The 16,514-nt window shown below is 31.9% G+C and overlaps 1 protein-coding gene across 2 annotated transcripts in view; it reads left to right on the plus strand.

Annotated features, from left to right (window-relative positions):
* Positions 1 to 16,514, plus strand: part of MDGA2 (MAM domain containing glycosylphosphatidylinositol anchor 2) — a 663,419-nt gene that overhangs the window by 387,554 nt on the left and 259,351 nt on the right. For both annotated transcript variants that reach the window (XM_004681901.2, XM_012724471.1), the window contains one exon: positions 2,471 to 2,645. In XM_004681901.2, coding sequence (XP_004681958.1) covers positions 2,471 to 2,645 — 175 coding nt within the window. The remainder of the gene's footprint in view (positions 1 to 2,470; positions 2,646 to 16,514) is intronic.

The following is a 16,514-nucleotide window of genomic DNA, read 5'->3' on the forward strand; positions in this document are numbered from 1 at the left end:
AAAAAAAAAAACTTTCATTATTCTCTTATTTACTGCAAAGTTCACTTTTAGAGGTAATCAGTGTTAGATTCATGTAATTATATGTCTAATAAAATATCAAACCATATTTGTATACCTACATGTATGTGTGCTTTCTACACAGATCAGAGTGTATTCCTTTCTGTTCATTGTTTTTGTTCTTTTCTTTAGTAGTATGTTTTGTACTTTGTTTTTAGTGAGTCCATTCACTTATTAAACCAGTTTATAACCATTTCTCTCATATTTACATTCTTTCCAATGTCATACTATCATATATATGATGATTATGGATAGTATAATAATAAAATAATGCAGTAATTATGAATGAATATAATCCAAATAAACAGAAGCTATTTGTGATCGTTAATAATTTTTTTAAAGCAAAGGTGTACTAAGAAAATAAATTTTGATGAATAATAGATTGTATCATAGTTTGCTCTTTCTCAGTCTATCTTATCTCACTCTGTCTCTCACATACATGACATGTACAGGCTCTTATTAACATTTTTAATATTTGAGTTAGGCAATTTCTCTAACTCTTTTTATCCTGAACTTATTTTTTTATTTTGAAATATTTGCTTTTCAAAATAAATTATAGTACTTTATGGGGGTAATAAAAAATTATCATTATTGTAATCATGTCTTAGTTTATAGCTTAGAAATATCTCTTAGAGGGAATTAGTAGCTCTACATATGAACAAAATATTTTTTTATTTTTTTTTTAAAGATTTATTTATTTATTCATACAGAACTGGGGTACAGGCCAGAGGCTCAGGGGCGGTGAGAGGCTTCACCAGAAACAGAGTGGGGAGCAGAACAGGCAGATCGACGAAGTACACTGCTGAGGGGAGCAGCGGGCGGGTCAGGAGAGGTCTGGCTCGCCATGTGGTCTCCTCCGGGGCAGGCGGCAGGCGGGAATCGAACTCATACGGAAGTGGCTTCAGATTCTCAGTGCTGTGCTTTAACCCGCTGCGCCACCAGGGAGGGCCTGAACAAAATATTTTTAATAATTTACTTAAATCTTCTCTATTTACTATTTATATATTGACAACTTGAATTAAAATAAAACCCTAGATTTCCTCATAGAAATAGTATCTATCATACCAGTCTCTTTTTATACCTTGTCATTTTATAAGCATTTTAATGTATAATTGGTTCAAAATCAAGTAGTACATTATTTACTTTTATATGTATTTGATGTACATAGAAGGGGTTTCATAAATAATTGATAATTTATTTTTAAATTTCTTTTTTTTAATCTATAAATAATAGTTCTATTTCATACACAACTAAGGTCAAGCAATGATATTCATACTAATGTTGGGATCTTTTTAAGGTAATTTTAATTTGATTAAATTAGAGCTTCTAATTTACATTTTGTTAGATACAGCATAAATACCCCCATTGTTACAGGATTTCAAACATGAAGACTCAGTCTTTTGTTACATTTTCTCTCTCTCTCTCTCTTTTTTTTTTTTTGTATGTATTTGACCAGAGGATTTTCTTCAGCCATTTCTCAAGCCAAAAATAAACAAACATAAATATATTATACAGCAGGAACAGGGAGAGAAAAAAAGTTCTTTTACTGTCTATATTGTATCACTTCATAGTCAATCATGTGGCTTTTGTTCAGGTTTTAATAACTAAAAAACAAAATTTGAGTTGAATGTCAGTCTTTATTGCCAGTAAAAAGTAAATCTGTTGTACACAGCTGTGTTTAAAAGAATGGTATTGTTTATAATGAATGTTTTAGGTATTCATAGTGTTTTCACAGTTTAATAGAAATGTTCTCTTTGAAAAGTTTGTACATTTAAAAAAATAGTTATTGATGTAAAGTGAAATCTCATTTTTAATGCAAATGATACATCTTTGGGTTTATTAAAAACAAAACTAAAAAAACCCAGAATTACTTTCATCAACCAAGAATATAAAATTATTCATTAATCCAAAAGCCATGCTAGTGATACATTTAAATTGCCCTGTATGTTTAAATTGCTTCTAAAAGAAATCTAAAATGAAACAATAAATATTTCAAAAAAGAAATTGAGAGCCTTTGTTACCTGTACTGCCTGTACTAAATAAATAAACCATGTCTTCCAGGGTTTGAAAAATCTGAAAAAAAAGTTAAAGTATCAATAAAAATAGACACCAATCCATGTGGCCAGTGTACTACTGTTCTTTGTAATACTTTTCCTTTATGTCCTATTTACCTTCCCTTCACACTAATGAAACTATCACTGGAGTCTATGCATTTGAATTAGAATTATATACATGAGGCAATGATGACATTGCATTAACATTTTATAAACTAGTTGTATATATTAACTCAAAATATTTTCTAGGAATGGCATCGTAGCAATTCTGAAAGCAAGTTTTCAAATTAGTAGTTACTACTTGATTTTTCTGTGAGAAAACCAACCTAAAGTAACAATCTTTGTTGATGCTTGCTCAGATCAGGTGGACCAAAACAGCAGGAAGTGCCTCTGACAGATTCCAAGACTCAAGTGTCTTCAATGAAACTTTGAGGATTACAAATATTCAACGACACCAAGGAGGCCGTTATTACTGTAAAGCAGAGAATGGCTTGGGGTCACCAGCGATAAAGTCGATCCGAGTGGATGTGTACTGTAAGTAAATACACCAGAAATCTCTGGTTAAAGCTGCTATAGATTTCTTCATTGTTACATTTTGAAATCTATGTGTGCATTGTTAAGTCTATTGAGAAAATTTAGGCTATTACCCCCTCAAAAAAAATTTTCAGGAGAATGTAAAGTTGATAGCTAGTTACACTTCTTGAAGAATCTGTTAAAATTTGTGATGTTTTTATGAAGCAATACATATTTATTTTAGATCATTTAAGAATCAGATTAATAACACAATAATTGTGGCCAAAATCCACCAATAAATCTTGAATGGATATACTTCTCTTTTAAAGTTTTTTACTGTGTTTTTTATTGCATTATTTTTATTTAGGAGGAAATTTAAGCCAAAACAAACCTTTGTAAGAATATACTTCATTTCTTCATATAAAGCTTGTAAATGCACACATTTTTAAACACAGAAATGATTTTTTAATTGGCTTGTGAATGAAAAAACTCTTTGTGGAGTCTGCGATCCAACTCTGTTGAAAGTAATCAGTACTTAGGGCAATGATTCATCACCTGGAGTGGGTTCTTGTTTTTTTGTTTATTTATTCTTAATCACATTTTCATATTTCTTGATATTAATATATAAATTGAAAATTCTTTAGGTCTCCTTACTTTTTTCCTCACCAGAACTAATTAAAGCCATACAATCTTTAACTCTTTTAAATTTTTAAAAGGTACCCTTCTCTCCTCTTGTTACTGCAAGGCTTTTTCAGTTTTGTTTTGCATAATACCACTTTGTTCCATATGTTCATATGTTCTTTTACTGTCCAGCTCTGTGCCATAGTACCTCAGTTCATAGTGAAAATGTAAGCTGGAAATCATAGCACTGCTCTCACCCGTTTTCCCATTCCCAAGATCTATTCGTTTTTGAAAGCTTGTTTCCCTTTGGAAGCCATCATGCTGAAGGCATTGTATTCTAGTCCTCTTCTTTAACGTCCTTATGGATTTGTTCCACATTAACTGTCCTTGACAGAACATCTGGATCTATATTATTAAGTGAAATATCACTGTGATGAGTACCATAGAAAGCACTATTTTTGGTACATTCTTGGTGGCCAGAAATTATTAGAAAGTTGTATATAATTATGTTATTTGATAAAAGAGTATTGAATTATAGAATCTGTGATACCTAACGTAAGTTTTCAAGGTAATATTTTACTTTCATGTCCATCTTTATAATGTTCTAGACATACATCTTAAGTATTTAATGCCTGTTCTTGAAAAATTGGAAAAATAATTCTTTCATATATTTTCCAAAATATTTTGACTGATAAGAAAACTTCACAAATGAAATTTGAAGTACACATGTGTTCCAAATATAACTTTGAGTGAAGATTTAGAATTTTTAGGTTTATGTTTTCTCTGTATTAATCTTTGTGATTTAAAACCTGTTTTCTCTTCTTAAGAGCAACAGTAATAGGATATTAATGTTGTATTTAGATTTGGCAATCCTGGTGTCTAAAATAGTATTGTAGTCTTAGGAGCAATCTGTGGTTGGATATTTATTTGACAGTAGACTGAATAGAAATTCATTTTTTGTGAACCATAAACAAATAAAAAAAAAGCTTTTGTTCAATTATTTTTACTTTATATGTTTTAAGAAATGCTAAGTCAATACAATGATTTTGTTCTGTCTGGAGAATGATTTTACAATTATCACTTGTACTGTAGATTTCTATTTCTAAACTGATTCCGCTGGTGGGCATTTTCATCAAAATCTACAGAACTTGGGAAGCAATTAAATTCAAAATATTAAACCACCTTCAGGTGAGAATTTATATGTGCTTTATAAACTGAGGTTTGGATTTAATAAGCTCTAATAAATAAAATTATAGTCATGAGTCCTCATGATAGTTTCAAAAGATGCCCAATAAAGTGTTAATTTTATCGTGATCAGTCCTGAAGAATTTTCAAAATAATGAAAACATTTCAGTTGTAAATTTCTATGTTTTATAACTAAAATATTGTTTTGATGAGGAAAGTTTAGTCTCACAAGTGGAATCTCCTACGATGCTATTTGATATAAAGTAAAGTAATATTTATTACATGGGTATTTTGAAATATTTGTGAAACATTTTGATCAACTTGGGAATATTTATTAATTTGTATTAACAATTTTCCCACATAATTTAAAAAGTTCTTGTAGTAGAAAATTGAACCACATAGATTTTTTTTATTATAATAATTTATTTTTACATAATTTTGCACCTTCTTCTATTTCAGTTGTAACCCTTATGGGCTTCTCATCACCAGTTCACCTGTGTGCCATCACCATAGTCCTGTGCACCCCCTCCCCCATTTTTTATCCCATTACCCATTCCACCCCTGTAAAAGGTGTCTGGTATAAGTTGTTCATTATTGTTATTAATATTATTCCCCTGGTCTTTTATGCTCCTGCCATGAACCACATAGATTTTATAAAACTATTACTAAGTATGTATGTGTGTGTACATTTCAATCAAGAATATAGTTTGCTCTGTGTTACTATTTTTTGAGACAATATTCTGTTTTAGTTTATAAGACATATTTTTTTAAGAATTCTGAAAGCATCTCAGGGGTTCTATGAAGTATATATTTTTAAAAGAAAATTTATGTCTTCTTTGGCAAAGTGTCTACTTAGGTGTTCTTCCCATTGTTGGGTTTCTTGTCTTCTTTTTGTTGAGTTTTCTTTGTGGAGTGTGGATATTTGCAACTTCTCTAATGTGTGATGCACAATATCTTCTCCCATTTAGTAGCCTGTCTTTATTTTAATTATAGTTTATTTTCACTGTGCAAAAACATTGTAGTTTTATATAGTCTCATGTATTTATATATTTTTGTTGTTGTTGTTTTCCTTGCTATAGGATCTAGGTCTCTAATATATTACTAAAGCCAATATCATAGTGTATTTTATTAATGCTTTTTTCTCAAGCATTTTATGGTTTCTAATCTTAAAGTCTTCAGTCCATTTCAAATTGATTTTTGTATGTGACATAAGATAATGGTGTACTTCCATTCTGTTTGCTTCTGATTGTCCAGATTTCATAACACCATTTGTTTATATTAAGACTTTCCTTTTTTCAATGTATGCTCTTTAATGCCTTTATTGTAGATTAAATGTCCATATAAATTGACTTTGTTTCTGGACCCTCAGATTTGTTCTAGTGGTATGTGTGTCTGTCTTTTTTTAGTCGGATGCCATACTATTTTGACTACTATAGTTTTGGAGTATAGTTTGAAGTCTGATACTTTGAGGCCTCTATTCTGTGTGCGTGTGTGTTCAGATTCCTTTGACTATTCAGGGTCTTTTGTGTTTCCATGTAAATTCTTATATTGTTTCTTCTATATCTTTGAAGAATGCCAATGAAATATTGATAGAGATTGCATTAAATATGTATTTTGCTTTAGGTAAGGAGCCCATTTTATTTAAATTTGCCAATCATCAGCAGAAATATCTTTCTACTTCTTTCTATCTTATTCTTTTAATAATTTCTTATAGTTTTCATTACATAGACCTTTACCTCCTTTGTTAAGTTTATTCCAATGTATGCATTATTTTTGATGTCACAGTAAAGGGCATTATTTTCTTGATTTCTTTGTTGTTTAGTTCATTGTTTGTATATAGTTTTGTAGATTTATTTTACAATGTGTCACTTTTCTCTGCTATGGTTTATTTATATCCTAATAGTGTTTCACTGGATTCCATTGCATTTTCTTTGTATATTATCATGTCATCAAATAGTGATAATTTTACTACTTCTTCCTCAATTTGGATTCCTTTTGTATCTTTCTCTTTCATCATTGTTCTAGCTAGGACTTCAATACTATGCTGTATGGCAGTAGTAATAGTGAAGATTCAATATAGAGTTTTCCATTCCCTAAGGAAAACAGTATGGAGGGTTCTCAAAATATTAATAATGGAGCTACTAGCTGATTAAGCAATGCCACTTAATGGTATCAACACCCCCAAATTCAAAATCACTAATTCAAAGGAATATATGTACTCCTATATTCCTTATATAGGAATATAAGCACTATTTATAATATGCAAGTTATGGAAGAAACCTAAGAATTGAATAAAGAGTAGTATTTTTTTTTAAATATTATTATGGAAGAATATAGAATGAAACCCCAGGACTGTAATGAAGCAAGCCACCATGACAATAACTGTGCATTGGGCCTCAAGAGCAACCAAAGTAGATTGAAGCTGGAAAAGGCACCATGAAGGTTTTCTTCAGAAAAGAGTTACAAGGGGTAGGTTGACTGATACTTTAGAAAGGATTATTTCATTCTTTTGGAAAGCTTAATATTGTTAAATGACACAAAATGGAGGAAGAAATTGTGACAGAAGGCAAAGAAGTAATTGTATGAAACAGAATGTAATTGAAATATAATGTAACATCTCTAAAGATTCCTTTGATAGTCAATAACAGCAACAGCAATTGCCCTAAACTGAAGTCTAGAGTGAGCATAAAGAAGGTGGGAGAAGGTAAGTAAGCTAAAGCCTTCATTTCAAAAGGAAGGTAATGTGAAAATTAAAAAAAAAAAAAATCTATAAATAGCAGTTTAGCATTGTAAATATGAAAGGAATTTTTTTTTTAATGGTTAAAAGAAGCACTAGAAAAACTTGCCTTTGGGTGTTGGAAATGTGTGAGGTTGTATTTATGTAATTATTTGACTTTCTAAACTATGTGCATGTATAATTTGATATTTTTTTAATTCTTAAATGTAAAGCTGAAGATTTTGCCTTCGGGGTTCTTGTTGTTAACCAACTAGGAATTAAAATTAATGCATTCCAAGTGGTTTATCAAAAGTTGTTATCAACTCTGAGTTGTAAGATGATATTTGTAGTCACACTTTTTTTATGTCTTTGTAAGAATTGATAGTCCTTAATATCTGACACAAAATAAATTTCATTGAAAAGATAAAAATAAAAGATAAGCAATAGCAAAGAGAACGTTGGTACCATATTCTAATTTTTTACCAAACTTAATAGAATACAACTCTTTCAAGTTACTCTTCACCAGCATTTATTAATATATTTAGGATGAAACCTTAAAAAAAAATCAGTTTGATTTTTTTCATTCGGCACATATTTGAGTGGCTTTTCAAAATATGGGTTCCAATACATTTTGTGAGGTTAAAAAAAATAAATTAGTATATAATGTGTTAATTGAGTTTAAACTACTTAAAGGGACAAAGTGAAATGTATAATTCATTTAGTTTAAGCAATTAGATAAATAACATAAATAATTCCACCCAATGGCACTGCATATGTAGCACCAGGAGTGAGATGTGAGTGTGGACTCTTAACATGAAAGAAATAGATTTATATTACAGTTTTAAGGATAAAATTTGAAACAAAACTCTGTGTCATTCTTATATGTCATTTGACTATTTTTGTCCTGAGCTCTTTTTCAAGGATGTTTGTGGATCTGGCAGCCTTGGATATTGGAGAAATTGTCTGCCTCAGGGCAGAAGGTCTGTTTGTTTCCTGACCAGGATAATATAGACAAAGTCTCCCTCTAGGGCAAAGATTGGGCAGGTTTGCTCATGTGACCTTTCTAAAATAGGGAATTTCTTAAACTCAGGATTCATTAACTGTGTTACAACATTTACTTGTGTTGCCCCCAGATCACCCCATGAAAATTGCGGGAAAAGGAGAACTCGTGAACTGATTGGCACTGTCTAAATGGGAAATATTGTTCCTTATAACCAAAAATTTGGAGCTTTCACTAAGAAACCTTGCTTAGCTCTTTAAAAACGTTAAAGCAATAATATTGTACTTTATTGTCAGATTTTGTTTGTTATAAAATGTTCAACAGATAAAGAATATAGATATCAACATTTAAACAGCACCGAACAACTTCAGTAAGGTAATATCACATTAAATTGAGTCACACAATACAATATTTTTTGTTTCCCAGTGTAAATGAAAATTATGTTTATACAATAGTGTAGTTGGGTAAATGTGCAATAAAATATGCCTATAGAAGCAGTGGACATACCTTAATTGTGACATGGATACAAATTAGACATCTGCTGTTGGGGAAATGGCCTCCATAGGTGCTTACCTCAGAGATTCCATAGTACTGCAATCTGTAAAATCACAGTATCTGTGAAGTGCAATAAAATTGCACCTGGAAGAAAATTCCTTGTTTCTGCTCCAGAAGTGTCATGTCTTCAGTCAGCATCCATGCAATTATGACAAGCTAGCCTGTTCATCAGAAAATCGGAAACAATCAGACTCTTCAGAGCTGTTGACACAGTAACCATTACAAAAGTAAAGGGGAAGGCCAGAGGTATTCCATAAGGAGTAATTCTTTGATTGTAACAGAGTACAGGAAGAGGGGCGATTCCAAGGAAAGATGGAACAGAATAGGGAAAAGCAAGGAAAGATAAAAGACTGGAAGAAGGAGGAAGGGGGATCTAGAAGAAGGCCTGGTGGAGGCACATGGAGCAGAGACATGTGAAGTAGCTGTATTTGGTTCTCGGCCTTGGACTGGTACCAGGGAACTGGGGGACATGGAAGTAGACACTTGGAAGAGATGTTGGTGAGAGGTTGTGGGGAGATTAATGATGGTAGCTTCTATCTTGATTTTGACTTTGTTCTTTTCCTTCCTGATTTATTTGCCCTTTCTGCTCCTTTAGCAAAGTGGGGACAGAGATTCAGTAAATCATATTTGGGAAAGTAGCACTGAACGGCTTAGAGTAAGAATGAGTGCATAATTTGATAGATTAGCTGGCAGAATGTACTTAAATTTTCCTCCCTGTGTTTTCAACCCATCTGAATGATTACCTGCTATTTATTAAATATATAATATAAAAAATATAATTTTATGATTTCTAATTATATATGAGAATCAACATTCTCCTAATACTAAAAATGCTTCATTTGCCTTCTCTAAGAAGCAATGCTCATTCATTCCAATAGCCCTGTGATTTTTCTTTGGAGAAAGTGAATTTTGAAGTTCTCAGACTTAAATATAGGTATTACTTTGAGATTCTTGAGGGAATATAAGCACTTTCCTGAAGATATATTCACCTAAATGTTTCACTTATTCTCAGCCATGACTGTATTGCTCACAGGGTAATAGAGGTCATACAACTTTAAAGGTTAGGGTTTGATTAGAACTTATTTTTAATTCAAAAAGAAATTAGATACAGAGGCATTAGTTTAATAAGTTTTCATGGGTAGCAGATACTGTTCACACACGAGACAGATCTTCTTCAATATCCATTAAACATTTTGTAAACCTGCTTATTTCTGAAACATATTCCACACTTTAATTTCACTTAGGTAGATTGCTGCATTTCATTATATTCAGAATGTGATATTTTTACCCTTGTCTATTAGATGTATTTATTATATTTTCACCTGAGAAATTAGTGGGAGATTACACCAACATGTTATTAATTTATTCCCCAAATACAATTTACCTATGCTAGAAAATAGAATTATGAACTCCTAGTTTAAAACTATTGGAAATGAGTTGTTTGGCTTTATTTGTATTAGATTCAACAACATGAATTCTGGATAAGAAAGTTCAGAAAAAGTAGTAGAGTGACTAATAGGAATTTTGGTAACATGAACCTCTGCAAGGAAACTAGTCTTCAATCTACCTCATTAAGCCTAATTTTCTCACCTACCGGCCATCCTTCCTCCCCAAACATCAGCATTGGGATTGAAAGGTCTTAATGATGTTTCATATGGTAATTAAAAGCTTATTAAAAATGGGTTGCTGTTACAGTAATTACCCTATTAATAAATTTCAAGACAGAGTTTTGCAATTTTGTGTGTGCTTCAGATGAAGAATACTTGCTTACCAGAGCTATTTAGTTGTGTGGCACATGACTGATGTAATTACTAAATACAATCACTAATTTAAAAAAAAAACACTAAAATAAATATTTCATTAATTGATCTTCAGTGGAAGCTAAGGGGAATGTATAGAGATTCTTATCAAGTTAAAACCTGTCAATCTACTAACAAAACTTAAAATTCCTAAGAGCTTTGGTGTGAATGGGCAGATAACGAGATAAATCATATTTTCTCAAATATACCTTATTTTTAAGGTACTGCATAGACTATACTTAGCAGTTGATAATGTGTTTTATTCTAACCAGGCTTTTAATTTTTAAATGTCCATTTTTTTGTGCAACATTTGTAGTTTTTTTTTCTTAATTGTCAAGTGAAAATTGACTTCATATGACATTTAGTATGCACAAATATATCTACTCTTTCATGTTACCATTTTGGATTTTGAAAGAGTTTGACTGCTCAACTATTTTTTTTTAGTTTTTAACAGATTCCACTTAACTTATTCTCTGTGTGAGATATTTTCCAAACATTTTGCCTTCTGATCTTTTGTCTTAACATTCTTAATTTTGTCAGTATTTCCCTAAAATTATAGTAAAGTTAATTCAACCATTTTACTATGGATATGGAGTGATTCACACAGTCTAAATGGGAACTATTACTCCTTATAATCAAGAAATTTGAGTTCATAACAATAAACCTATTTTTAAAAAATTTAAAGCAATAGTATTTTTATTGACATATTTTGCTTATGGTAAAACAGTTTTTAAAGACACTGACATTTTAAAAAGGTATTGAAAACTGACATTCTAATAACATTTTTGATATAGTTGATCATAATGGAAACCTTAAGGCAAAAATCTTATATTCATTCTTGCTTAATTTCATCTTATTTTCCTGCCCATAAATAATTTAATATTGAAAAGTACATGTATAGTAGAATTTCATTTGTTATTTATTCATTTCAGTTTTTATATTTTTAAAATTTGGTTTAAATATATCATTGCTTCCTCTTGTTCATCTAACTCATTTCAAAACATATTCCGTGGGACCTGTCCTAGTTTTACCACTTAAGAATACTACACTAACATACTAACCTTTGGCATACCACTTTCAAATACTGGAAACACACCTCCAAATTTTACACTTTTAATCATGACCTGTAGTAGGTACCTTTGTGGAGTTTTGCAAACAAATGCTTATTTCCTTATTACACAGCTGAAACATATTTCACAGCCTCTTTTCATTTCGTTGGATTCGGAATACTAGTTTTGGCCAATGGTATGTAGATAAAATGATACATGTCACCCCATATTGAGTGCTTGAAGTAACTCCCACATTTGTTCTCTCATAATCTTGGTTTATCTATCCCTGTATAGGAGGCTGTAGTAAAGAATCTCAGAACACAGTGGTTTATGGAGCCACATGATGAAAGGGACATTTGGGATGGATTTAATAGAGGAAATGTTTTCCGTTGTTTTTTTTTTTTTTTTTTAAACCAATGAGATTTTAGAAATATTTGTTACACCTACTCTGTTTTCTGTTTTCTTGATAACTATAAAAATAACCTTTCTTATGATGTATTCATGGAGTTATAGAGTATCTTAAAAGCTATATGGGCACTTTGCCTTAGCACATTTGAATAGTTCAGAAGTAAGTACACTTTAACAAAAACAAAATGAAAAAAAAAGCCATTCTTTGATTATATGCACAAAACAGATAAAGAAGGAAAACTACAGATTTCTCAGATTTTTGTCTCCTCTGTTCACAAAGTAAGAGACTCCCAGTATGACATTTCTTCTCTTTCAATGTCTGTGTTAATGTTTTCAGAAACTGAATGATTTTCTACTTCTCCCATTATTCCGTGAGACAAAAGGAATAGGACTGTATCTCAGTGATGGACTATAATATCAGCAGAACAACTTTGTTCTGTAACTACTTCTTGATTTTCCTGCGTCTCTCTCAAATTCTATTTTCAGAAAACAACCCCATTTTCATTTACCTCAGGTTTCTACAACTAACGTATGAAGACACAATTGGTATTTAATTAAGACCAGTTTTAGTATTTTGGCTTAGTTCAATTTTACATTCTGACTTAACAAAATATTTTATATCAACAAGTTTTAATTTCTAGAATTAAATGTTAGTGCATTTTTACTTTTTTAAATGAGAAAAAAAAGTTCATTTTTGCAGGATGATTCCTAAAGAGAGACTGAAAACTGATTTTCATTTACATAGTCACAGAGATAATATTTAAAGAGTTCTGCCATATATAAAAATGAAGAATGTGAAAGATCTGAGTTGAGAAGTACCCAAACTGTAGTAATTATTTTTATTTTTATTTTTACACTTAAAAGGACAGTTCACTAGGAAAGGCGAAATAAAAGGGCACCTCCATAGTTGCAGATGGTCAGGAGAGCTGCCCAGAACTATAGTATGCCCATTCTTACATCCTCCTACTGCAGTTAATAGGATTTGGGGTATCACTACCTCAGCTTCTATTCCACTTGGGTGGTATGATGCAGAGGACCATTGTAATGTTATCCTGAGTATCTTAGGAAAATTAAATTATAATCCCCCTCACAATGGGAACAGATGAATAATCCATTCTTTATTTTTCCTTGCCCTACCCTCCACAATATCTTACTAATATTTCTGGGATCATGGCAATGAAGAGGCACCTTTAAGTTAGTTTGATGGTACATTTATAGATAGATTTTAGCTTTAAGAACAAAAAATACATCTGACTTATTTCTCTGTTCATAAACCTTATAAAATTTTATTTTGTAGATAGTAATTATTAAAATAATTATTATTACAATTCAAATTAACACCTATTTTGACTTAACTCAAATGCCGTGTAATTTTCAAATACCCACAGAGTATCTTTTTAGTAACATATACAGGATTTTGTCCAATATCAATTTCAAGGTATACTTTTAAGATTTCATCTAGAGAGAAGATGCAATCTTGAATTAACTTTCTATTCTCTTCTACTAGTGACTTCCTCTTTCACTTTTGTCAAATTTAGTGGAACAGATTCTGCTGCACGTCCGTAGGTCTATGAAAGACTTCTGTCTTCTTTGCTTCCCATAAACACTGAGTCTTTCATACCTATTCACTGCTTTGTATTCAGAGAACATGGGAAAGAGTTACTTTTAAATGAATTTAGCTTTTAAATCTTTATCAAGGTGATTATTATCCATTCAATATTGGTCAAACACACCATTTTAAAATTCTTTCACAGAGCACCTAATCCAATCCTTTCCTCATTCCAAGGCACACAGTCAAAATAGCTGCCAAGGACTTGACTCAGTTACTCTGCACCTGTTCCTACTGCCTTCAGGTCATTTTGCTCATTCAGACTGATTCTGAAAATCCCAAATGCTCTGTGTGCCTTCTGGATTGGTGGCTCCAGTCTGCCACTTCCAATTATGGTCTGTCAGATTTCAGTGTTCATTATTGAAGACCCACTGTATACAGAACATTATCCTTGCAGTTATAGAGAGAGATAAACTAAGAGTACAAGATCATTGTCATAAAGAAGTTTATAATTAGTTGGAGATTTGAACAATAGACATAAAGAAAGAACTTGTTAAAAATTAGAATGGTGAGAAAAATTTGTATGCATATTAGAAGTGTTTAAAAAGTGATAGAGAATGTGACATTAATTAGAAAGTACTCCCACTAAATATGCTAAGGAATTCAAGAAAATAGATGTAATTATTACATCAAAGTGCATCTAATTTTTATTTTGTTACTAGGGTAAAACTCCAAATTCTTGTGTAGATTTATAAACAGAAAAGTAGCAGTGTGTGATTGTTTTTTTTTTCCCCCCACAAAGGTTGCTGACTAATTGTATTGTGCAAGTATGTTGATATTTGACATTTTTGTGATTATTTTTCTAGAGTCACTGAACTTTCTCTCCCACTTCTGAAAAGTGGGCTATAAATTTTATCTGTCATTTTAAGGTGGTAGATCACTGATGAACCAAGTAGCAGACCCTTGAAAAGCAGACCACTAACTGCATGAGAGTTCATATATAGATCCTATTGAGCCTTATAAACCAGTATTATTCAATAACTATATATGAAAAGTTTCAAAAAATTAAAAACTTGGAGAAGAAAGTTTAGGGCAGATACTAACCTGCTGAGACTTATAGAAAGTTAAGATTGGCATCCAGTGTTTAGATATTCAAGCATTTTTTTTTAAGATTTATTTATTTGTGCATACAATTACGGGGGTACAGGCCAAAGGTGTGGGGAGTTGAGAGGATTCACCGGAGACATAGTGGGGAGCAGAACAGGCAGAAATACAATGCTGAGGGGAACAGCAGGTGATCAGGAGAGGTCTGCTGTGCCATGTGGTCACCTCCCTGACCAGGGATCAACTAGTGCTGCAGTGGCTACAGACAGCTTTACAGTGCTGCACTTTAACCCATTGTAATACCAGGTAGGGCCCTCTAAGAGTTTTTAAACCCTCCAAATCTAGCTTTCTTTCTGGGAAGATTCTGCTACTGTCAATTATGTATGGCATACACATTTCACTAGAAAAAGGAAAACAAAGTTCGAAGCAATTTAATTTATAGAAATAAAGTGAGATTCTAAGATGGTTTAAATCTGAAAAGATATGAGGTTGTTAATTATAACAGGTTAGAGTTAATTAGATTTCATAGATCTTGAAATTTAAAAATTTCTCAGTTGAACAGAGATAAAACAAAATCTTGAATAATAAATTATTGCTTATTTAAATATTTAGCACTTGAGGCCATTGTATGATTAATATTATCTCTGGATTTATTCATAATGCATTGTACTATCTAACTTAGCTACAAAAATTCTAGGAAATTCCAGTAATCTTTGCTACTGCAGATCTGTCTATACTGTGTGAAAGATCAAATCATTTGAAATAACCAGTATAGAACAAGGTAGATTCTCCTAGTAAATAAAAACAAACAAACAAAAACATTAGATTTAACAAGATAATAAGCTTTTAAAATCTAAGTGATTTTAAAAGGCAAGGGTTTATTTTTTCCCTTTGACAATGAAAATAAAATGAATTGGGCTCTCCCTGGTGGTGCAATGGATTAGGACACAGCACTGCAAGCTAGCAGCAGCTGCTTCAGTGCAAGTTTGATCCCCAGCCCTGGAGGTGATCCACATGGAGCAGCAGACCTCTCCTGACCCACCTGCTGCTCCCCTCAGCAGTGTGCCTCATCAATCTACCTGTCCTTCTCCCCTCTCTATCTCTGGTGAATCCTCTCATTGCCCCTGTACCTCCTGCTTGTACCCCAATTCCATATGCATAAATAAATAAATCTTTTAAAAAATAAAAAAAAAAGAAAGAAAATGGATCATGTTAGACTGGCCAAGTATATAAGTGAGGACATGACCGACCATATGACTTTGTCTTGATACTATATGTTTGCAAAAACTTAGCTCTGTTCTCTTCAAAGTAGAGAAATTATTAATGCCTTTAGCATCTGAACCATGCTGGTATGATGAATACTAAATATTGAGGTATCTGTAAAGTAGCCTACTTTCAAACTCTTTAAGTTATAAGTACAATGAATTCATATAACCCTACTGAGAACAATGTAGTGTTTTTTGCTAGTTTGTTTTTTCTCATGGTCACTTGATATTGTCACCAGACTAAAATAAAGATTCCATGTGTTGTGAGTTAGCTACAAGGAAGATATACATTCAGTGCAGTCGGTGAGAGGAGTCGTTAAGTCTGCCTAAGCATTTTAGCATTTTTAGTGATGAGTAGTATGATAAACCTGGATTTAAGAGTGATCTATCTATTTATTCAAGTATTTTCAGGTAACCCTACCTAAAACTATACTGAAAACCTGGAGTAACCATCTAAAGAAGCTTTTAGAAATCTTCTCCAATTTTCAGAATGGCTAAGAGAGAAAAAGTAGCATGTTATTTTGCAATCCCTCCTCCACTATCATCAGAGTCCCTCATCTCTCACACCTGGTAACTGGTTCCTGGCTCCTCCAGTAGAAATCTATGCCTACAATGTGCTCCTTGAATTTCTTCTGCATA

Source organism: Condylura cristata, unplaced genomic scaffold (assembly GCF_000260355.1).
Source record: "Condylura cristata isolate star-nosed mole 26May11 unplaced genomic scaffold, ConCri1.0 scaffold00013, whole genome shotgun sequence".
In the NCBI taxonomy this organism is placed as follows: domain Eukaryota; kingdom Metazoa; phylum Chordata; class Mammalia; order Eulipotyphla; family Talpidae; genus Condylura; species Condylura cristata.